At 39.9% G+C, this 25,292-nt stretch overlaps 1 protein-coding gene across 2 annotated transcripts in view; it reads left to right on the top strand.

Moving 5' to 3' along the window:
• LOC124185182 overlaps window positions 1-25,292 on the top strand; it is a 164,751-nt gene that overhangs the window by 101,434 nt on the left and 38,025 nt on the right. For both annotated transcript variants that reach the window (XM_046575711.1, XM_046575799.1), the window contains exons 2-4: window positions 2,997-3,504; window positions 5,761-5,991; window positions 7,735-8,204. In XM_046575711.1, the coding sequence (XP_046431667.1) occupies window positions 2,997-3,504; window positions 5,761-5,991; window positions 7,735-8,204 (1,209 nt within the window). The remainder of the gene's footprint in view (window positions 1-2,996; window positions 3,505-5,760; window positions 5,992-7,734; window positions 8,205-25,292) is intronic.

A 25,292-nucleotide genomic window follows, 5' to 3' on the forward strand; every position in this document is an offset into this window, starting at 1 on the left:
CAAAAATGCTTGTACCGAATTCCAAAAAATTCGACAAAAGGTAACATAACTGTCAACATTTTCTGAGAATTTACGATTTTTTAGCTGATAATTAGGGCAGCGGTAAAAAAAAGATTAAAAATCACAAAAAATCAATGCTTTTCTTATGGGAAAAAGTAAGGCTTCCTAGCAGTGGGTAAATATGGAGGGAAAAATTTTTAAAAATTCTCACATTTTTTTTGAATTATTGCGAACCAATTTGGGGGGTAAGACCATTAAAATGCGATTTTGCCCTTCTTACGGACAGGTCTAATATATATCATAATTATCGTTCGTGAGGAGTAAACTCCAGTCGTGCGTCGGAGCTGACACACACACTTTTTTTTTTTTGTTTTCAACATGGCTTAGCATGGCAACATTGTATCGACGGTCACCACCCTCTTCAAAGCAATTTCTAAGAGAGCACGGTAAAATTTCTCCGCTGTCTTTAATTTATTTTCGATGAGACCATAAATTTTTCTGCGGTCGCAAATGAAAAATTTGAAAGCTCGAATTTTTAATGTAATGCATTTGAAAAATTCGCTATCACGTTTTAAATTCAATGATTCTGAGAGATATTTTTTTTTAAATGCGTAGTATATTTTTTGTGAGAGCAGATGAAAAATTACAAGGTCCACATTTTTACGGTGCTGCATCAGAAAAATGCATCGTCACATTTTAAATTTTGTGCTGCCGAAATACATAGTTTCTAAGCAAGGTAGTAATTTTTTTCATAAAAACCCATAATTTTTTTAACATGCATCAATAAAAACTGCATTAGGTGTCTTTTACATCACGTTTACAGTAACAGCAGGGTAATTTTTCTCAGATTTTTCTCTCCGTGTAGCGGTTTTTTTTCCCCCAAATGTTAGAAGATCCGATAATTGAAATTAATTCAACGATCAGGTTGAAATTTGCAAATTGCAATGAAATTGTTCTTTTCAAACGTGATAATAATTTTCTCATCGAAGATTAAGCCGGAAGAAGTGTTCTATTCGCTATTTTTAGAATTAGTAGGTATTTTCCTCCATCTCCCGTTATATTTGCATTTTCTCTTACCTGGAATACTTGTTAGCCTTAGTTACACAGTGGCCTCCAGGGATCGTGTGCAGGCATTCCTGCGGGCAGAATATTTTATTTTTCCAGCATGCATTGAATACGTACGACGGTTTTATTTGCCCTTATTATACACCGAACGGCTGCTCGTTCCCATGCTACCGCAACTTTGTGTTTCTACTGCCGTATATTATAAACCGTTCCTCTTTGGCTTCTGGGGAACCTAGATAACTCCCAGATGTCTGTGTGTTTCCGTTTACCGGTTCAGAAGCGTGGAAAATTTAATCCAAGAGCAATACGTCGCAAATGAGAGTCCAGACGAGAACCGGAGACCAACCTATACGACGATGGTTTGAGAACGGAAAATGCAGTCGCAACTTATTTCACCTTACGTTTTTCATTCGGTTCACGTATCCAACTTCTTGAATTATTCAATAAAAGTATATGAATTCTATTTTCCGATTCTACACGGATATGCCTTTTGGAGATTGACTCTACTTTTAAATCCTATATTCATTGCCTTACTCATTTTCACCTTACGTATTGTAATACTTACTCACTCGTAAAACGGTATTGATGAAACTTACTCAACCGAAAAACAGTTCTGCACGATACGTCTTTGTCAATTATTTATCGGCGAACCTATTTTCAATCTTGTTTTTGAGCGGTCTTGTTTTTCGCGTTCAAGTATCGGTATCGAAGTGAAAAATAGCGCCACTTACGTAAGGCGGATAAAAACACAGGCGTCAGTAATGGTTCAACAGGCTCGATGTATTCGTCGCATAAGTAAACTTGATATTATATTTATTTTACGCCCCTTGGAAGCCGAAGCGATCCTTTTTCGGTCCCGTTATCTTGAAGGAATAAACGGAATAAAAGGAATAAAAAATAAGCTACACCTTCCTAATCCACGTGGAAACGGCTATTGTGCACTCCGCTAATGACGTCGGACTTCCGTTCGTCGATCTTCGCCTTTTAAAAGTAAAGGTAGCCTCGTAACGTTTCAACATGGTCATTTTCCCCCGCTTACTCGACCGGGGCGATTAATCGCGTCGCTTATCTCATACCGTGTTCAGGTTCTCTGCACCGTTTTTTGAGCGGGTAACATCCAGAGCAGGAAAAGATAGGGATGTTCAGCTGGGTTACACCTGTTAATTAACACCAGATTACAGGCAGCCTGCCACTGGGTACGGAGAGTCAGTGAAAAAATAATCTCTTATCCAGCCTGCAGAAATATTCCCATTACGAACCAGAAATTGCAAACGTCGTGTGAATTTTACCGTTGCGTAAATCCAAATATATACCATGCCGGAAAACGTTTGAAACTAAGATCTGACTGTGCGTGACGTCAGGCGCAGGTGGAAAAGAGTATAATTCCAAATTCATATGAAATTTCGAAAAGTTATTAAAAATTATCGAAAACTTATTTAAAATTCGTCGGTGGGTTTCGAAATTTGATAAAATTTTGAAGTCAGGTGAAGTCTTTTGAAATCTGACATATTAGTTCAATCTTTTGAATTCCGTTGAATTCACGATGTCGTACGAAGTGACGAGAATTAGTTCAAGGTATTAGAAAATTCATCTCAAGTAATTTAACCTTTGCGTTAACATATTTTGGTGAAATTTTAATAACATTTCAAATATTTATACAGTCACTTAATATTACGTTCACATTGTGAATTCAGACAAACTTGTTTACGCTTGAAACGATGCCGCGTTTCCAACCGGCAAATCCATTACGAGTCTTGAAAGTTTTTTTCAAATCCATTGGATCATTTGCAATTAAAAAATTCGCAAACGAAGCATCCGTACAACGCTATTCAAAAAGTGTTTCGACCCCCCGAATCAACCCTTCCAATAATTAAATCGTTTCTTTAAATCAAGCGGTAACAATAACACAAAAATATAAAAAATTGTTCAAGGAGACGAGGTGGTCACCGTCGGTCCAGCTTGCGTGGGTGGACGAGATCCTTGGGCGGTACAACGGCTGTTGGTAAACGCGGAGCCGAGCAGCCTTCGCATCCATCGTTCACAGCCATACGAAGAGGAGGTCGCCGTAGTGAAGAGGGTCCGGCATCCGGCTCCTCCACCGCCTCCGTCGAAGGTCAATGCCAAGGATATCAGCAAGTATTTTTCATCGGCCGGCAGGGATCGGAACGACGGAATTCAGGATGGAGTAAACAGTCTCAACCAGCGTCAGGAGCCTGAGGATCAGCAGGAGAGGAACAGGGTCAAGGAGGAGGGGGAGGAAACGGAAAATACAAGGGCGGTGGAAAAGGACGCTGCGATGGGGTCGAACCTGAGTCGTCACAACGGCAAAGGGTTGACAGGACGGCGTACTCAGTCATCGGGAAACCTCTGCGACCCGAAGGGGAAGCTGAACAGCGTTGGAAAAATCTTGGTGCCTTGTTCCGGGGGCCAGAGAGAGAGGTGAGCGATAAATTTAGGCTGGTATTAAGGAGACACGTCGGCGAAGCTCGAGACCTTTTCGATTTGCTTAAAATTTGAAGGTGTAACAAGGCTCCATAGGACAAGTGATTTTCACTCGGTTCCAAGCAGTCGAGTTCCATACCGGGACAATCTCTTGAAATTTGTAAAATCAACTGCGCATGCGCCAAATAAATCAATCTCATTGGTCGATTTTTTCCCTTGAATCACAGAATCGTACTAACGATAAAATAGTGGGTATATTTAAACGGACTTTCGGGGCAGCCATAATTCTGATATACTCGCGGTATTCGAATGAACGCGTCGTGCCTAACGAGGTGACCTCGGTCAGTTGAAGTTTAATTAGGAATTACTACTTCCTGAAACCTAGGTCATATGGAAGTAACACCGAACACGACCTCGGTACCGACGCAACCCCCTAAATCCCAGAGGGGACCAAAGTTCGAGGGTAATCACTGCTTTTAGACCCGCCGAGCCGTTCGCCCCTCGCAAGGAACCGGGGGCAAGAAATATCGACTTAAGAGATTGAGCAAATTGCAGAACAGGACCTTTCCTTTACCCCCACCCATGGACGCTACGCGAACCTTAGGATGAATTTGCGATACGAAGATTTAATTTCGCGTTTGCAGGGAACATGAATTTCATGAGTTGAAAGTTAGTTCCAGTCTTAAATTCATTCTGATCAACTCTGCTGTTATATTTAATCAGGGAATCTTTGTTTACAGGAGAGCATGTTTTTTAATTTTTTTAATAAAACGAGTTACCAAACGTACTGCGATTTCAAATTCCATATAGGTCGAAATTCGAGTAACGTCGTCGACACATGAGAAATTAGTTTTTAAACAGCTCTTTTATCGTTTGTCTAAATATACAGCTAGATACAAAAAATTACTTGGCTATTAAAATCGTCCGGACTCAACAGCTTATTAATATCTGTGAAGTACAGAGTTTAAACCGGATGTTTATTCATCATTTCAAATGTGGGAAATTCAAAGCAAAAGTAGAACAATTCAAGCTCTTCTTTATTTAGTCTGGCTCGTCTAATTGTATACCATTAATTTACTAAAAATATTTATTTTTAGTGTTAAAGTAAGAAGCTCGTGCAAGTAATGAAGATAAAACTCTACTGTTATACGAATAGAGAATTTCGGTTATAGGAGGCTGTCAGTTTACTGTAACCGCATTATTCATAGACACATTTATTTTTTGGTGCGGCGAATTATGGCCGGCTAAATGTTGTGCGCATAAATTTACTCACGTAACGCACTTGATCCGACGGTTTTTAGGTCGACTTAGCCATAACGATGCTGAAATTAAAAGGCACTGCGAAATTGTAATTGAAATTAGTCGAGTGGTATTATCCCACGGTTAGAAAGAACGCTAGAATGAGATAAACCTGGGTGCTTCATGCCCTGTAGAATATTCTTTTTATAGTAAGAAATTTGCGGAGGAAATTGCAAACTAAAGACAAGATGTAAGAAAAGATTGAAAAACTGTAATCGAAGTTAGTCAAGTGAAATTTAATTAAAACAATACCTGTTCAATATTTTACGTGAAGTGACGTCCTCGAATTTCTATTAAAAAAAGTTCGATCCTTGGTAATCTTATCTTAATTATATTTTGCACAATTTTTTTTACCCCAACCACGTATGATTCGTTACATTTTGATGAATTGAAAAAGTAATTTTCCTCGAAATCCAATTTCCTACAACTCGGATTAGACTAATTGTTTAATCAACTCGTCAAATAATAACAGCAATGAATATACATGGAAAATCATTCAAGGTTATTATTATTAAACAAGTACTGTGTAGCAAAATATATTTTCGATATAAGAACTTAATAACTCTATTGCGTCGAAGTTGGACAAACAACGCGATTTTAGTACTGAGCAGAAAACAAGTAATAACATGATCTTTCTAAAATCATTAACAAATTGAGTTAATTTAGTTGAAATTATGAGGTTTTTCTTTTTTCAATTTCTGCTATGAATGAGAGAGATCCCTTCAATAAAATTCAGCCCAATCATCGTCGTCATCATCTTTGTCATATTGATAATATCGTCATGTTTCTGATTCATTAACATTTTTTAAATTCCTTGCCTTATAAAATTAAATATATTTTCACCTACGGTAACGAAGAGCTATCCGGCACGCCTCTTAAAGTGAATTTGAAACACAGATTGTGACCCCCAATGACAATCTGAACGTTCGATTCAAGCGTCGGGTCAATTTCCAGATATAAATTCTGCGGGTCTCTGCCAAACCACCTGGATGGAAAAGAGGCAGAGGATGATCACCCGGGTGAAAACAACAACGTGATATCCGACACGATAAGCGGAAACCTTGGAGGGACTCTACCGCACAAAAAACGTCCGTTGGGTGTGCATTTCTCGGATGTTGGACCGACGGGTACGCTGGACCTCGTCAAGCACCAGTCGCAAGACTCTCTCTCGGAGGATCCTTGGCGGTGAGATCATAGTCACCTATAGATTTCACCTAAAATACTACCTCACGCCTCCCGCATAGTGCGCGGAAACGGAGCTGTGAATTCCAGCGGAAGATGCTTCCGCTGCAGGATCAATTTCTCCAGGGTTGATATCATCCTGCTGTCTGCACCTCTTTTTATCTGATCCGCCTTCCCCTTGACCGGCTCCGTGCGATCAACCGAGTTAACTCACTAAATTGGCTCGTAACTTGTACAGTGCCCATGAATTCTTTGCTACTCTTCGCTGTTTCTACGCTCTGCCAATCGGATGTGCTTTACTCTGCGCTGAGATATTATTCAGCGCAGAATAACCGCGTTACCTACGCTTGGAAAGGTGATATGCGTGATCTACTTTCTCGAGTTTATACGTTATGCAGAGCCTTCGTGACTTACTGATCACGGTACCAATCGTTTTGCCTGATAAACAGCGAGATTATCTGGCAAATGTATTTTTCTCTTTGTCAGAACTAATTTTCATTTTTATATTCTCTAAAGCAGATATTGAAATTCACTCTCTTGTCAACATGAGAGGTCAAATTATCTTTCTGTCCCCGATTTAAGTTCTATTTTTTTTATGCCTGTCGTTTTCAAACCTCAATCAATTCTGCTTGAGAGCCGAAGTTGACGGCTTTGAAATGAGGAGTTTTGCGAATACTTGGTACAGTCTTAATTTAAATCACTGACGTATTGTAATTACACGAAACTAAGCGTGGAAAATGAATCTTATGCTGATAACCTTCGTGGAAAAACAAAGACGTGAAAAATGTATGAGCACGTATAATTGCAAATTGTAATTCCGTTTTTTATTAGCTATAAAAGTACTCATTTTAATCAGTGTGATATGTTCGTCGGTATTTTTCAATGAGGTGGTCTATACTTTTTGCGTTTTGGCACATTCTTAATCAGACTGTGGGTCTAAACTATTCTCAGCATTCATACACGTACATGGCAAAATCTACTTCATACCGAGTCAATTTAAACAAATGAATTCCTTTAAACTGTCTCGATTCAATTTAAAATACACGACGCATTACACATGGTTGACTATTGAATTTCACACTCAGTGAATAACTTACTTTCGTTAAAAATGAGGTCAAATTATGAATGAACTTTTTCTATACGCCCGTTAAAAAAGTAATACCATACAAAAAACTTATCGATGTCAAGAATTTTTTTGTGATTTTATACCACCTCTCGTACAGCATACGTCTTGCTGTTAACGTATAATATTCAAGGATGCAGCTATTCAGTTACATTTCAATAATTTGATAGTCAGAATATAACTCGAATTTTTGTTTAAATAAAAAATTCAACTACAGACACAAATAGATTCATACTTTTTAAAACTCATTCGAGTTTATCAATCATTTCGAGTTGACGGATGTTACATATAATCGAATAACCATTTTACAGTGAAACAACCCTTCTCTTCAATTCTGTACAGCTTACGTCAGTCAGTCCCGTGTGCATTAAACTGAAATTTCAATAATTATTTGGCGACAGTCGAGACAATGAATGCGTTTTTTTTTATGAAACGGTTTCTCGGCTGTATTAAAACTTTCTCTGTTGATCTTGCAGTCACACCCGTCAAAACTGTTCCATTTGCTTTCATATTCCATCTCTTGAAATCATAACTGACGTATTTCTCAATAGCAGTCGAATGTTCGAAAACGCCTCAAATGCTTCTTTCATCCCTTCTCACAGTTTTCACCTTCCGTTCTTCAGATATCAGCACAGCAGTGATCTGGACCTAGTCAGATGTAAGCACGGAAACTTTGACCTGGTACGACGAAGTCAAGGCGTAGATTCGGTGGATGGTGAATCCGTTCGTACGTACGGACGGGGTGCGAGTCTGGATGAGAAGTGCCACAGGGGTTCCGACCTTGACCTGGTCGGCACGCTTCCGAAAAGGCGACAGGACTCGAATCGCAGCAAGCAAAGCACCGGCACCCATTCAAGCATGTCCCAACAACGGGGGACCGAACGAGTCAGCGACGATCTACTCATGAAGCTTGTGCACAAGCCGGACTGCGAGCTCATGAAGCATCACCGACAATTGAACCGTGGCGTCGATCTTCGCCTGAGTAAACTCGCCGGTGGGGAACCACAGGATCAGGGATACGCTTCGGAACGATCCCCGGAGGACGAACATCCCCCCTCTTTGCCCGGTGAACCATTCCCCGCCATCACTCCAGGTAAGTCATCCATTGCAAAGTCCTCTTCGACTGATTTCCAAAAATTTGGCTCCGGTACTTTGAGGAGCGTGAGTGAGCCGGAACTGTCTTTAAGCCTTTCACAAGGCGCCTGGAACTTGTTCTGGCACTTGCTTACTGCGACGATGAAATACGAGGAGGGACAATTTACTCATAACCAATCTACACTACTCTGTTTGAAAAGTGCGAAACTACCTGCTAGGTCTAATTAAGAACTTCGAGAAACCGCAACGTGTTTTATAGACTTGTACTCTCGCTACTGAACAAGGTCTTCCGAAGCACCTCAAGCGGTCTCAACTGCGAAGCATGCAACTCGAAGACAAGTCGCTGCACGTATAATACCGCATCATGTGTGAAGTTATTCACCGTGATTTCTTGTCGGTCGGTCGAAGACTTTTCAAAGCAAAGCCGCAAGATGCATCGATGCGGCAGCCTCGGTCAGGAGAGCCCATAAAAGCCAGTGTGAGCATAGGAAGATTAAGTTATCGGATAATGACGAGGGTTTGGGTAGAGCTGGTAGTCGCAGTCCCATTGCCTTCCTACCTGTAAAGGGAGTTCGCTTTATTGGCCGTTTGTTCTCGCTCGACAGTCAGCGGACTATGTCCTCCGGCAGGTGGAATCCACTACTCGGATAAGTAGTCAGGACTCGAAGGAACAAGTACACGGGGCTGTTGGAAAATTTTGTGCCATAGAGCGCGCGCTGTTTCGATTCGAAAAGGAAAGAAGTGTTCGGGTGAAAGTTATCGAAATATCGGTGTAGGTACCCAGTGTCTTCGTGAATTTCTCGTCTCTGTGACATCGTTCAGTGCCCCGTTTCACACGGTTCATCACATCTATATAATTTTCGTGACACCCTGTAGCTACACTATGGTATCTAAATAGGCAAAGGGTGAGATAGGCGAAACTTTGGGAGATCTTATCTTCTTACGGAAAGACTATTCAAACCCGTCCTGCCGAGTAGATATAGGTACAGTTGGAACCCACCACGTGCCATGTCGGTCGTTCGAAATTTGCATAACGCGCTTTTCTCATATTCATCGGCCATTCCTCCTCGTGCGTGGAGTGGAGATGAAGTCTTCCTCGCCCTTCGAAGGCTCCCGGATCCCCCCTTAACCAATCTATGTTCACGCTGGTAACCCACAACGTTGGCAGTTATTAGGTCGACAATGGTGAGGCCGTTTCACATTAAAATGATTTACGGGTGAAATTTGGTTTCAACGATGCTTCAACTCGCGAGTTAGGAGAAACTTTTTACTCCAGTTTGTATTCTTTTTCGTAAGCTGAATACCACCAACTTTGACGGATGCCTACGAGGTTTGGCTCATAAACAGCCACTTAATCTCTCTCTCTCTCTCTCTCTTTCTCTCTCTCTCTCTTTTTTCTCTCACTCATGCCTTTTAAATCATGTATGTATCGTTGATGCTTCGAGCACGCCTGTGTGCAGCAGTCGAGGATAAAAAAGCAATAGTAATAAGAGATCCGATATCAGAAAATGGAAAACTGATCCGACGGATATTCAATAGCACCGATATTTAAATCATGTCTCTTGGAGTAATCGAGGCCTCGCAACGTTTCTGCATTTTATGAATTACAACCCCCATTCACCGTCGACGGATAAATGTGTTACGCAGGACCCGCGAAATTCTGTCTTTCCTCCAACTCCCCCGTGGACACGAGTGCAATTCAATTAGACCGAATAAATTTTATCTCACTCGGGATCGTACCCATATGCAGGGTGTATGTGCCAGTGGTGCCAAATTATGGAAAGTGCCATCTACTATCCCTTGCAAATTTCCACACTACGACACGTGACAATTTTCACACAGTCTCCTCTGTGTGACGTTCATACAGAGGAGACTTATTCATACCCTAAACATCCATGGTGGTCTTTCAATTTAAGAAAAGACCACTTTTAGCTCTCTCTCATCCTTTGAATCAAAGGTTTGATCACAGGAAACGATTTCAACGACTGAAACAAATCGAGGGAGCCGGAAGCAGGGCAAATTTGAATAATTATGCGTTTTTCAAAGTAATTGGGATTCACAACAGATGCAGCAGTTCTGTGGATCATCTGATGTCAAAGGAAAATTCAATTCGCTGTAGAATCTCAAAAGTTACTATATTATTGGTAGGATGACTGCGGGAGTCCGATTGCTCACCGAGTTCATCTGATTGCTAATTCTAAGAAAATACACAGACAGAAGATTTTCAGCCGTTCAAATCCCGAACAGGTTTCCGCTTCCGGCTAGGATCTAGAGCAAGTTTGTACACAGTACTCGGTCTCTCTTTTAGCCTCGAGCGGTAGCGCCTCATGAATACCACGGCAAGGGTATAACTCTAGTTTCTGGTAGTTTTGGTCGGAAGTTGGGAGCTAAGAACCCCGAGGCACGAAGGAAAAGGATCAAAAGTGTGGAACCCGGCACGGTTCTTGGATTGAGCAAGAACCATCGCGTTGATGAAACCGGGATCCGTTGTGCGATCAGCTGATTGCGCCACCGACAACACATGGCACTGGCTCTAGAGGCTTCTCGTCTCGGTGCTGTGAGTGAGAAGCGTGATCTATTTATGGAGAAATATTTTAGGCTCTTCGAGAGACGCGTAGAGTCCCGTCTTTAGAACTCGGCAATCTCGATTCCGTTACGTTTCAGGCTCGGATAATCGGACTGCCGTTTCCACGTGACCTGCGAATGACGAAGTTAGAGGCAAAACGAATCACGCGACGGAATGCAGCTATCCATAAAAATTCCGAGGATGAATAGTTTCAGAGACGCCGAATTTAGCCGCCCGTTTCGGAAGTTTGCGCGTTTCTATGTTACTGTGTTCAAAAAAGGAGGACGAGGCTGGGGCCAAACGTTGGCTGCAGTCACCCCTCGGGGGAAAAGATTGCTCAAGATTTATTACTCGCTGCATTATGCACACAGAGCTATAAATGGTTTCCGCTATATCGTAACCACCAACAACGAAACCGCGGTGAGGTGATAAATTGAGATTATACGCGCCTAAAAACCACCATTCATAATTGGGCCGTCTGCGCGATACGTAACTAGGAATGAAACGACTAACATTTGTTTCTTCGTTACTCTTGCAGTGCAGATATTTTCACTGCAACTTTTTCGTAGGAAGTGTTTATCAGAAATTTGAGTAACCAAATTATTATGGGATTTTTTTTTTTTTGTCTTTACTCGAACTTGGTTGCGTGGAAACGAAAATTTATCCATCGCTTATTTTAACTTTAATATTTCTTCAACGGAATATTGCTGTGACCCCGTGTGTAATATATTTCGATTTTTGAAAATTGTTTGTATTAAGGAAATTTATTATACCTGCGGCTACTGTTTCTCAAATACTCGAACTTTAAATTGCTTCGGTTTTCTTGAAACACTTTTTACCAGCTGTTTTTTTAATTTGAATAAAAAATGAACATATTAAATTTCTGACAGGCTACGTGACGTGAAAATTTATTACCAAGTTGGAAATACTTTTAACTTCGGAATAAGAAATTCATTAAGTATGCAGACAGCTATGGATAAAAAATTAATTCATGAAACAAATTCAACTATCTCACAGTTCAGCAAAAAGTAATAAATATACATATTTAATATTATCATCAATTATACCAAGTAAAGTTCTTATCAATATGTCTTACGGCAGTAACAATTTTCTTAGAGCACGTTTATCGTTTGAAAATTCAAACACTGTACAAATGTCAATGAACATTTTCTTTGCCTTGATCAAAAGCTGAGCTGTGTCAGAAACAATCGTCACGGACTGTCATCGCCGTAAATAGTTGAAATACGATAAAATAAAACTACAACTTAGTCGAAAAGACATTTTTCGAGTGGCACGGTTTTTGATAATTAAATGGGAATAAAATTCACATCAATCGCATTTTGAGTTACATTAAACAACTTAAAAACCGCTTATTTATCGTATTCATTTTTGCAGAATCTCCTTCGAATCGCTAAATCATGGTATGAATGCATCACTATATAATCTTAACGAATCGAGTGAAGAAAAAATAATTTCGATTGATTGCGAAGTATTAACATAATGCATGGATAAATTTGAATGTAGAACGCCGACATTTCTTATCCGTTCCGTAACTCTTCGACTCTTGTTTTTGCGCCAATGATTACGTCAAAAAAGTTTTTTTCACGCCGCGGATATTGGCGTACAACATCTGTAAATGACTGCGGTTAATTCCAAGATACATATCAAATTGAAAGGTGAAAAATTCAGCAACTATTCTCGGTTATCAAGCCTAGCGCAAACATCGAAGCTGCAATAATTTCAGAAGCAGCCTGACCAACCAGTATCGTTAAATCTCCGATATCTATATCCGCGCATCACCCGTAGCGTCAGAAATTCGGAAATAATTTCGCGGCTGTCACGAGACGGTTCGGTGGTCATCAAATATCGTTTGTTCTATCGGCAGGAATATAGGAGGGGCCGTTTTATCCTTGTTGAGCTGTCTATTGCGTTTATAGCAACGGCCAATAACTCAGCCATTGTTATTTCGTCCGTTGTTATAACTGCGAACTCAAACGGGCCGGGAAATTCGTTACCCAGAACGAGAGTCAGCGAGAGGAGGAGAGGATCGTTTGTCACTCCTCTAATGCCTGTTTGGCTGGTTGTTTTGCCCGACGGAATAAGACATCCTCCCCGCATCCGGGCCAAGTCTTGTGTTCCGTGCTCTCAGTCTTGTCTGTCTGGCGCATATGACGTCGCAAGAAGAGTACCGTACTTCAATTTATCTCTTCGTTACTCCGGCGCTTCGAACCGCCCTCTAATCTTCGTTCGATTTTTCTCAACGACTGATGTAAGACGTTGGAACTGATGCATTTTTCGCCGACGATATTCACGAAACAGTGCGTTGTTGTTTATCAGCGGTAAGAATTTACGGTCCGTGATATGAATAATCGTGAATTCGGGGAAAAAATGGTTAGATTTTGTGGTGATTGTGCGGGTGAATCTGAATAACGACGCAGTCTTGTAGGAGCTGGTAGGCGATTTATTTACAAGAGTATGTACAGAAATTTGAGCTGTGATGTGAGAGGTCGAGTACTCAGATCGAGTAGACTGGTGGACTGCTTTGCGCAAAAGTTGGTCAGAGACTCCCCTCGTATGCAAGTAGGCAGTTAAGCACATACGTGCCGGAAAGCAATATTAAAAGAGGATAGAAAAACTTTTTGAAAAGAATGCCAAAGAAGTCAGGAAAACGGAACCTGGAAAAAACCTGGCTCGCCGGTTGGTCGCCAGATTTTATATGACCATGTGACGCTGGCCGAAGATTACCCTTCCAGGTACCGCAGGATAGAGAAAAACCCAAAAAAAGGTTCTCGGATAGGAAAGTCGAAAAGTATGGAAAATCGCGAAAGCAATAGAAAGAACAGAAATATATTTACAAACTAAGCGTACGGCATAGGCGTACGTGGAGACATAATTTTTACTCGAGGATTTATACCGGAACGAATCAGAGCAGGCGACTTTAATACGCAAAAGTTTTTGAGGGGAGTCGTTGAGTGGACTGTTTCCTGTGCCGTACGGGAATACCTTTTGCATCTCGAGGATAATCCCGGATGGAAGGAGAGTCTGCAGGAAGACTAAAAGTTCGCAGAAGCGGCTCCGCTCTCTGCACGAGGTTGAAAATCTTTAATCTTCAATATCTAACCATGGAAAGTTTGCCCTTCGCCGCAGGAAATGAGCGACTGTCGAAAGGTCGGAAGTTCGGTTGAAAAGTTTACAAGAAAAGCTTCTTTATTTTCCACAACGAGAATGACTCGCAGAAACAGTTTTTTCGTTATCCTTTCTTCCATTCTTCAGAGATTAAAAACCAGCAGTTGTAAATATTCGCTGCGATTTAAGATACTCAATTGGACTTTACGGTGGTTTGATTACGTTGAAATTTCTCACTCATTTGTCACAATATTCAAGCTAAACGTTAGATTCTGTCTATTATCACAAGCTTTGGAACTGTCGGTCGAATCTCACATCTGAAAAAACTCACTTCTTCCCATATGAAGGAAAAATGACGCTTCAACTTCAGGATGGTTTTTCGTACGAGTGTCAGCCGCAAAAGCAGGCATCCCGCAGGATCAAAAAAAATCCCAGACGCAGCTCCGCTGTGACTTCCGGTGAAGTGGTAACGGCCCAAAGTGGAACTCCCGGGGAGTCGGCGAACCGAGTTCCCAAACAAGGGACCGGCATGAGTGGCATACATAATGAACCATGAATGGGTACAAGAGACCGACGATTGTCATCGTTCAGGTGACACGGAGCAGCGTGTGTGGTTCGTACAAGAGGCATTTGCGCAATCCCAACGACCAGCGCAGCGTAGCGTAGAAACTAGAGAACAATACCATGGTGAACGAGCAGCTTTGGCTGTTCCAGTTTCGAGGTCCCCCGCAGATTTTAGGAATATCTTTCGGCTCGCCAATCGATGGTGACTCCTGACTCATTGTCAGATCTGCGGGTATTCAAATGGCAGAAGGAATTAACCGGCAGGATTTTGATCCTCTCTGTATCCCACGCCAGGATACCTTTTGTGAAAGGACGAAGATCCTTAATTGCGGTTCGGTGTGTGATGTGAACTATAAATTTGATACACGGTGAATCCGGAGATTCGTTGTCTGCTGGATTGGGTCGGGGGTTCAGGTTCAAGGTGGAGGATATTCCGCGCAATAACTTTTGGCGGAATTTGAGCGAATAGTTTACCGTAGACGATGAGTATTGAATGTGAGTGCAATCTTTCGCTAATTTATGTTTCACGTTTTTCTGAACAAGTTTGTTCAGACCCAGCGCAGCGTATCCAGAGCTCGCATGTTACACTTTTGCCTCCCGGGCGAAAAACGTTAATAACAATAATAACGTAGCCAAGAAAAGTACGAAAAATTAAACAAACGAAGCTGTCGAATGCCGAACAAGCGGAATGAAAGGGCCAGTATTGATTTACGGTCCGTTGGAACGGACGTTTAATTTTTTTGATTTCATTTTTCGCCACGAATACAAATTCATTTGTCCGCGTCTGACACTCTCGAATTGATGATAGTCCTTCGCGTACAAAGACATGGAAATGGACGAGGGAGAAGTTGTAACCTATAAACACCAGAGTTAACTTGAAATTAAGACGGGACCTTGAGAAGCTTCGTAACACGCGCACTAAACGTGGGATACGGTCTGCAGCGAAATGGCGTTTGTGTCTTCCGCAAGACAGTTTGAGCGTCATAATTTATCTCCTGAGTACTGGTCGGCAGGACGAAGGTAGAAGCAGTTGCGCTTCAAGAGGGTTATAATTTTGAGCACACTATACTCAAGGGCGAGTACGAGACAGCGAAAAGTGGTCAGAGTCATTAGCACTCGACCTACTCCGACGCTTATTTGTCGCTAGAATATTATTTTCAGCACTGCTAGATACAAGACTCATTAAAAAATATGCCATTGCAATTGAACGAATGGGGAAGAATTTTTTAAAGAACTTTTTTTCAAACTTTATTACACGTGTATTAATTACGATGAATTAACTGATTTCTGGGCAAATTCAATGTTTCTGATATTCTGAGTTGAGAAATTATCGACCGAAAATCAATTTCAACTCCGCACTCGCAAAGGATGAAAGTATTTTGAAAAATTCTAAACGTGAGATTTTTATTTTCTATTTTACAGATTGCAATGAAGTGGTTTTTTTGGGTGAGATGAAATAACGAGAATATCTGACACTCGTGTATTATAAAACATTTTATCAGTCACTCGGTTCGATGTTTCAAATTATAGAACAAACTTGATTATTCGCATGATTTTCGCACTTTACTCGTATTACAAAACTGAGTCATTGTAATTTTTTGCAGTCTCCTTTACATAAATTTCGAAACAATGCATGTGTAAGATAAGAATTTGCGTCGGTTTGTTATTAATTTTCTTTCTTGACCCAGAGAGAATGGAATCCATTTCTCAAATTAGACGAAGCAGCCGGGAATCCGGAAGCGGTTGATATAAATAAATCTTTGATCCACGCGGCGGTTGGACCTAGTAGGCTTCGTTGCTGGCCACAAGACGGGGAAAATCTTGCTTTAGGAAGTCGCTCAGTACCTTTCAGGCTCCTTAGCAATCCTCCATATTTATCATTTATCCTCCTTGCCTTTATTTTCGCCTTTTACGGTATTTATTTTTTATTTCATTTTTTTTTTTTTATTTCTCACCATTTTTCCCACTTTCTAACTCTGCGGCCGAAGGAAATATTGCTTCCTTTATACGTGAGTTGCCTGCGGAAATGAGAAAATTCTTATTGTTAACATCGTGGCAATAGCCAGCTGCCTGAGAAAGGAACAGCCAAATAGCCTGCGATTTGGTAATCCCATTGTGTAAACGAATTATTAGCCGATAATCAGCGTCGCTTCTTATCTGCGGAATTTATGCGGCGAATAAACTCAGTCCGTACAATTTGAGGGATTTGGGAGCATTAAAAATAATCACCTCTGCGATAATGTTCCAGTGAAGAAATTTAGAACGTTCTATTTTTCGAGGTTCAACGTATGGCTAATTACATCCCCGGCGTTGTAAATTGAAATGAGAATGGAAAACGGATATTGCAATTCAAAAGTTTCAACAGACGTTCGACCAACCTTTATTTCTATCTAAGAATTCCAGGAGGGTCGGTAATCGCTATATTATTCATTTCATTTGCAGATTCTCGTTGGTTCTGATTGGGAAACTAACTGCAGAGAAATTTCTCACGCGGTGGCAAAACAGGGCGACAGAAAATTAGCGTCAAATTCTTTCTATCCTATTTGAAATATCCTCAAATACCGTCGACTGGAACATGATTATAACTTAATGAATTTCGGACCCTTTCCGAAATGGTGGATTTTTTTAAGCACTATTTTTCCGTCTTTCCATCACAGGATAATCTCATCGCTATTATCCTCGTATAATATTTACATACCCTGCATGAAACCTTCAGAGTTGATGCAATGCTCGCTTAGCTCTGTAAAACACTCAACTTCACGCTCATGCAAACGTGAGAATTATCCTCGATTGAACCAGTTTAATTTTTTATCAAAAGCTGAGATATTCGGTGATGTGACGTCTGGGCCACGTGACTGGACTGAAAAGAGAACGAATTTTGCACGCAGAATAAGCGAGAACAAAAACAGAAAAAAAAATTAGAAGGAAAAAACAGCCGAGGAAGAAGTCTGAGAATGTAAATGGTAATGAGCTAGCGTACCTGAGTACAAAGTAATGTTGGAATAACTTTATCTTGTTTTTTTTCTTTCGACATCGCAGAATGCGGACACGCGAAAGAATTGTGTTGACAATTTTTCACACCTCGAGATTCCTTGACATAATAAAACAACTACGAATTGTTACAGCTGATGTGATTGGAATTTTTATTTCAATTTACTTTTCGATTGTAAATTTAAAAAAAAAACACACGAAATTCCTGGCTTCAACTTTTGAAACGAATAGGACTCGAAAACGAAGAAGAATATCGAAAAAATGAAAACAAATTTTTTTCATCTTGAATGTTTCGTCAATATTCGTGAAAAAAATATTAAGGAATCACATCTTCTTTCACACTACCTTTTTTCAGTTCAAAATTTAAAAAATTCTTTCGTCACGATGATCTTAAAAGCCAAGTATCATTACGGGCCAATCACGCTTTACATTTTTATTATCAGTTTAAATATGATGATAGAAACTCGACAAGCTCAAATTTAAATATATAATATAATAAAAATGTAACGAGTGATCGGTCCATAATGATCGATACTCTGTTGAAAATTCATGAAGAAACCTTCATGAATTCCGTTCAAAACGCTTTTGGCAAAGAAACAAAATGAGACCATCATAATAGAAGATAATTTTTCATTTTATTTTGTTCATAATCCACAAAAGTTGGTGATTTCGAGGAAGTGTGATTTCTTCATATTTTTGTAACGACTCTACGATTCAAGTGCAAAAAACAACGACTTTGGACTCTTACCAATATCTCTTTTTGTTTATGAGTTAGTATTCATGTGAGAATTTAAAACTAGGAATGTTTTAAAAATTCACAAGTGATGAAAACTTTGGGATAAAAATGTCGAAAAATCGTTTATTTTTCTCTCGATAACCGTAGTGGAATAAAATTCAAAAAAATTTAGCAAATCAAGTATTCGAACTGATAATCTTGCCCGATTTAAAGGAAACAAAAAAATGCCTCGGTATGTTTCTCCACACGGACGTACATCCGTAGAAATTTCACGTACATAGTAAAAGTTTATAAAGCTAATAAAGTTTATAAAGATAATGGAAACTTCGTGGATCATCTTCTCCTGTACGGCGAAGGCAAAACAGGCCTAAAGCACAAGTCCGCATCTTGATGCAGAAATTATTACACGTGTCGGTGGATTCCATGGCTGAAAAAGGACAAAAACTAGCAGCCATAGTCTGATCTCAGTCAGGCTAAAATTGTGGGGCGTTTTAGCCGGCTAGAGATAAGAAAAATGAAAATGAACGCGGCGAAAAAGGCTAAAAAAAAAGAAAGAAAATTGGCAAACAAGGTGAAGAGACGCGCCAACGACTCGACGTACCAACGAACCTGCAAATGTCCTCCGTACATTCAGCGAGCAAGACTCGTTTAGCTTAGTCTCGTTGTGTACGGACTGACCTGGGCAAGAAATGCTAATTAAACTATGGCCCGACGCGTAATAAAGAACCGGCTTTAGAGACGCTTCGTCCCATGGTCGTTGCCGCTACACCAGCATCCCTGAGGAGCAAAGTGGGAGAGATGCTGGATCGAAACTTGCAATTCCCGGCAGGCGATCACCGCTCTATCGGCGACTCTCTCGTGTAACTCTTGTCAGCCGGTCCGGCTGGGTATTCGTCGCATTTTTATGCCGCCCTAATTACCCCATAAACTGAAATTAAAGCTGTCACCTTGGGAACTTAAGAGCCCTTCGTTAAAAGTACCTTCGGACTGGCTGTAGGTATATGCGATTCGTAAGAAGCTTTTCTGTATGTTCAAATCGTGAAATACACCGTTGAAAATCATTTGTGCTGTTGATCGATAGATATTTAATGGTCGGAAGTTTCGGAGTCAGATTGTGATTAATGAATTTTAAGTCGACGTTACTTATGTATTCATGCGGATTCTGTGAAACTTTTCGGGAGATAAAGTTGGGGGATATCTGTTCCGGGTTATAAGGAGATTCAAAAATTTTTTTATGTAAAATTGTTTCTTCTATTTGAATGGGAACTGCTGATCAGGCGAATAATTTTTTTTAAATAGACTTGTACATTCGGCGCTCTTCAAATCGTTGATGTCAGTCATTTCGGGTAGATGATTTATTCCGTTTAATGAACTATCAAAATTTTAAAGGAAGAACAGATATCTGCTTCTATTACAGAAATAAAATATGCAGCTTGTGTCAAATATTCAATGTACGAGTGTAGTTACAACAGAATTTTTTGCTGTACCTTCTTTATTTTCAGATTTCGAAAATTGAATTATAAATACCGTCAAAGAATATGCAAACTTTTCGATGTAATTGTAACAAAAATAGACTCCAGTCGATTCTTTAGTTTCAAGTGTTTATACAAAGAATACTGATACTAATCCTGAGATTCAAAAGTATTGAACTGATTCAAAAATTTTCATGAAATAAAGCCTGCAAAATTCCAATTGAAATGTGACTCACACATTCCTGCTCATTGTTTCGTCCATTAGCAATTCGAAATTCGGATCTCTCTTTTAATTTCGTGATTACCATTATTTGATTTTTCACAATTCAATTTTTCACTATCACAGATTTGTGCAGGCAATTAAATAAAACTATTAGCTCAGCGCGCATTCACACAGTTCATTGAAAAAATTGTAACGATAAGAAGTTGGTGGAACGTAGGTAATCAATTACCATCGCGTAAATAAAGAGCCGTTCGAAAAACCTTGCGATTTTGTCAGTCCAAGTCACGTGGCTTATTTAACATACATATGTAAAGATTTTCTGAATTATATCTTACACTACCTTTCACAATGTTGAATGTTTTCTCGATCTTATCTCGAGTAATGTGTGCAGAATTCTCGGTGTCAACGGTCAAAATAAATGGAAGTCAAAAATGGAAGGCCCTCCTCAAAAAAGTATTTTCGATTTTATTTTTCACCGCTGTTGCGGCCTTTTTTGATTTTCTTTGGTGTTGAAGGTTCCACCTCTGAGTAATTAAATTTTCCTGAGGAGGGCCGAAACGTCAAATCTTGACTTCCATTCATTTCGACCTTCGACACCGAGAATTCTACCCATCTTCTACGGTATCGCGTAAAACGGGAGCCCATTCGCACGAACTGTTACGAAGATACATCCGGTTTTACGCTTTGGCATAGGCGCGCCGTTGTCGTCGAGGGAGCTGAAAACGAGGGGTGTGTAGGTCCAGGGTACCTGGGACACAACATAAAGAGGCTCCGAGTCTCGGCGCACTTTACCGACTGCGATATATACATCATCCTTACATCCCAGGAGCCGGGATCCGGGCAGTAAAACGCCGATTACCCCTCGTAGTTAGGGGCGCATTGCTCCTTTTTAATCTCGCATTTCGGATAAAAGACGCGCGTGTATCTGACGCATCTCGGCATCTGCTATTTTTGAGTCCAGACTCACCGCCTGCATTCCCTGATTTACGACCAGGTTTAAATTCCGAATTTAAAACGTGCCGAAAGCGCCAAATTTCGATTTTTTTTGTCACAAGTGGTCCGAAAGCCGAAGCTCGAAGTTTCGAAAGGGCAAAATTCTCAAAGGACAAAATGCGAAAATGAGACAATTTAAAAATTTCATACATCGAAATTCTAAATGATCCAAGATTTTGAAATGATGGTGAAATTTCGCTGGTTTGATCTTGCTTTGTTTTGGATTTTCGATATTTTTACATTCGGAATCCTGGTTATTCTGATTTTAGATTTTTCTAATTTTTTACACCTATTCGTTGAGTAAACTACGCTATATGGGCGTATTTTAATTTTTCGGAGTTTTGCTCTATCGCAAATTTGTTTTTAGGAATTTGCCTCTATCGTAACTTGAATTTTTGGAATCTTGCATTTCGGAACTTTGAGACTTTGAGCCGTCGCGTTTCCGACCATTCGAAACTTTGTTGTTTCATAACAAAGTTAAAATGTTTGATTTCTTCACTTCCAGTTTCGCCACGAAATAATTCGGAATTAGCGGTTTCGGAACTTTTAAATTCGGAACTTCAACCCCGCATGTTCTCATTTCACCCCGATTCTTCACCTCGAAATAAACCCCTGACCTCGATCATCCCGGGAGGATGACCGAAATTTCGTAGCTGATGTTGCGCCGCTTTTTACTCCCTAGGATTTTTATCCAGCCGCCGATTGCTGATGAAATAATCAAGGCGGAGTCAAAATAACCGAAAAGATCGGCGCCCCGAAAGAATATTCAAGTTTACTGGTACTCGCGCTCATAGCTACGTCAAATTCAACCGCATTTCGAGGCTCTCGGCGTAGGTACGAGTTACGAATTCATAGCTAAGCACGTGCCGAGATCCTGGCTACATACGAAATTAATTTCGTACCCTGTTCGTCCCGGGTATCGAGCGAAATATTTACCTCCAAGGCAAACCAAGGTCGCATGTTTCAATTCGACTCGATTATGCTTGCTGCAGACGGTCGTTGAGGGATGATGAAAAAAATACCGTCATCGTATTCAATTAATATGCGTTTGCACTTATGTTTGTTCAACCTGCTTTTTCAAAATCTTTTTTTCTAAATCCGGTTTTTTTTTTTTTTTTTTTTTTTTTTTTCTTTATTTCAATTGATGAATTTTTGTAAACCGTACTTCAAAACGAAAATTTAAAAAAATCGAACTTGAAGCACGATTAGTCGTCATTTTTCCGATTGTGATGCCTTTCAGAAAAATACTTTTCATCAACAAACCATTAATATTCAAGTATTTTTGGAACCTATTAACACTCTCTGTTTATGATAAAATTTTTCGGAATCAGTTACGTGAACATGAGAGCAAAGGATTGGATTTTTGAAAATGGCACGACGCTATCACGCTAATCGAAAGCAACGAATTTTTAATACTTCTTTTTGAATCGTATGAAATTGACTTGTTATTATCAGCTCAAAGATATTTGATGAATAATAAGAAACGGATCGACGGAAGATTTAAAAACATGTAAGCACGTTTTACAATTGTTCGTTCAAAGTGTAAAAAATTGATACGAAGTACGATAGAATAAGTTGTTTACATATTCTTTCACAAAATTTTCACACAATTTATGCAACCAGTTATTCGTCTCACGGATCGAAGAAAAATCAACGTTCCTTTTTTCCTAAATAATCAGTTTTCTCAGTGTGCACATTTAACTCTGTATAAGTTTATTCACGTCTCGTTCACGACGATATTGAATTACGCATTGCTCCACAGCTGTTTAGATTACCCGATTCACGGTACCAGAGTAACAACCAGAATAAATAATTCGTAATTCGACATGACATGTTAGCGAGATACCAGCACAGGGCTAAATTACACTTGAAAATGTTGAACAAGGAGTGGGTTATATTTTTAATCGTTAATTAACGCCGAGGAGTAGACTTATGATCCTTGATCGCAAGGTCGCGACTGTGGTAATTCAACAAGCCGAGCTTAGCGGAGGTAATCAAAGCTCGAGTCTCTAATTAAAGGGACTTGTAAGCCATGCAAGGGCATGGACTCGAGGACCTTGTTATGGGATATTCATGAAGCCCCGGCATCGATGTTGAGCCACATAAATAAATTCACGTGAAAACTGCACGTGTTCAGCTACAATAATTATTTACGCATTTATTTCTATTGTTTCGTTGTGATTTAACTTTAATCTTCAATTTTCACCATCGTACGTTCAACTTACGATTTATTCTAAACTTTTAATTACGAACCGTACTCTCGAGCTAATTGCAATCTACACGATCTGCAGCCCCGATTCGAGCTCGAAATGTTAGAGTCGATAACTTCTCGTTAAGAGTTCATTGCACGTGATCATAGAATTCTGATGCTTCTTACCGGTGTTTGTAATCAAGGAATACAAAGAAGAAAAAGAGGCCAAAACGATAACTCGACACAAAAAAATCCGTTGCCTTAAAATCCGGATCCCATTATTTATAGAATAAGCAAAAATTTCTACGAAGGGGACTTTTGGTATATTGATTTAATAAAGTCGGCGGAATTGATCGCTTCGTTTCTGCTGGCTACAGCGTCTATTAATTTACGAGTTTGGTATCCTCCGCCCACAGAGTAACCTACATTTCTTTTCTTCTTCTCGTGGCAAAAACAACCGATAAAAATTTGACCCATGGTTGATATCATCGCGTACATTTTCTTTGCCCCCTGCCTCTTGGCCCGAATCGCATAAAGTTAGTGCTAAATCCAGTGGCCAATGAACCGGAAATTAAGCAAAGAATTTGTATTTTATTGGATAGTTCAGTCGTATATTAAAATGCAACGAGCACCCTCGTAGCAATCGCATTTTATTCTTACGATAACCAATCGGTCAAGTTTTATTCTACTTTTCTTTCGCTTGTTCGTAATTTCCGGCAGTTGGATTTTCATCACAGTCACAGATATTAAAATAACAGGTCAACAATGTATTTTATCTGTATTGAAACATAATTTTTATCTATTTCTAACAAGGGTTCAGATTCAACTAGATGGGAAAATGTTTTTCTTCGCGGGAATTATATGAAATCCTGCGGTAGATGGAAGTAGAAAAAAAAAAAAATTAAAATCAAAATATACAATTTTCATAAAATTTATTCTCAGGCAGCAGCTTTCAACTTTTTTTACTACCCTCACGTTTTACGTACATACATATCTATATCTATCCCATCGATCGAGGGAAAGCAAGGCCTTGTGCTTGACTGGGGTGATTTTTTACGCAGCAATTTTTTCTTTTTTCTCCTTTCCCAGTCATAAGTTACACCTTGCGGGACCCACTATAAATCGATTGTACGCGTGGCCACATTTTGTATGCGTGTGTGTGCGCGTGCATGTGTTGCCTGCCACTACCCTGTGGTAGGTTGTGCAGCTCCATGACATGTCACTTCGCGGTGTCATGTAAATTACATGTGGGTCGTGTAAAAAACGATAGATATTATACGCGAAAGTTCAATTTTCATTTTGTTTATTGCAGTGCGGAATCCCGAGTCAAATTACTGTTTACAGTAGTGAAATAAAAAATTATTTTCAATAACAATAATATTGACGGTTAAAACGGGTCAAATATATCCGTCAAAATAAATGCGCAATCATATTCGGGTAAATCGATCGAGCAAAGCAAATAAAGTTCGAATTTTTGTTAGTTACATACCAGGAAAAAAGCGTAAAAACGCAACAGATCGAGTGACGAACTGCGCATGCGCGAGCCAGGTCGTCAGGCTGGCCACCCGTAAGGTTGATCTGTGAAACACGGCTTATGGAGGTTATGTACAGGTGATACGAGTTTATTTAGTTATCGCAGACTTCAGGTAGATGACGTTATGATTCGGAAATACCTGCAAAACTTTTAGTGTCAACTGACAAATGACCGATGACTCCTATGAGTCGTTATGAATGACAACATAACTTTAATTCGCCAATTAACGCGGGAGTTTGACATCGCGTACGCCGATTGAAGTTGGCTCCCCTGTATTGCAAACGAAAATATTGCCGCCAAACGATCTCATCGACCGAAAGAATTTCATTATTTTTCACGTTTGCAGACAGTCGCTTGCATCAAACTGCTAAGTTTCACCGTTTCCTCTCGGTAGGTGAATAGAAAAATAGAATCACCCGTTCTCAGTCCTCAGGCATGCGTCGTTTTTCTTTTCAACTTGACACATGATCAATCAACTCTTTCGGCTCTAAAATACTTTTTTTTTCTGATGTAGGTATAAACCACTTCCGGTTGCGTCCAATATGAGTAATAGAAGTCATCGCTTGTACGATTGTCTACCTGTTACTCGATCTGTAACGGTCCACAAATATTATATATGACCGTAAATACTCGTATGACTGGGATGTTTTCGCGTTTTAACATGAGCGAGTATTCTTGTTTCCGATTGAT

The sequence above is a fragment of the Neodiprion fabricii genome, chromosome 1 (genome assembly GCF_021155785.1).
Source record: "Neodiprion fabricii isolate iyNeoFabr1 chromosome 1, iyNeoFabr1.1, whole genome shotgun sequence".
NCBI classification, from domain to species: Eukaryota; Metazoa; Arthropoda; class Insecta; order Hymenoptera; family Diprionidae; genus Neodiprion; species Neodiprion fabricii.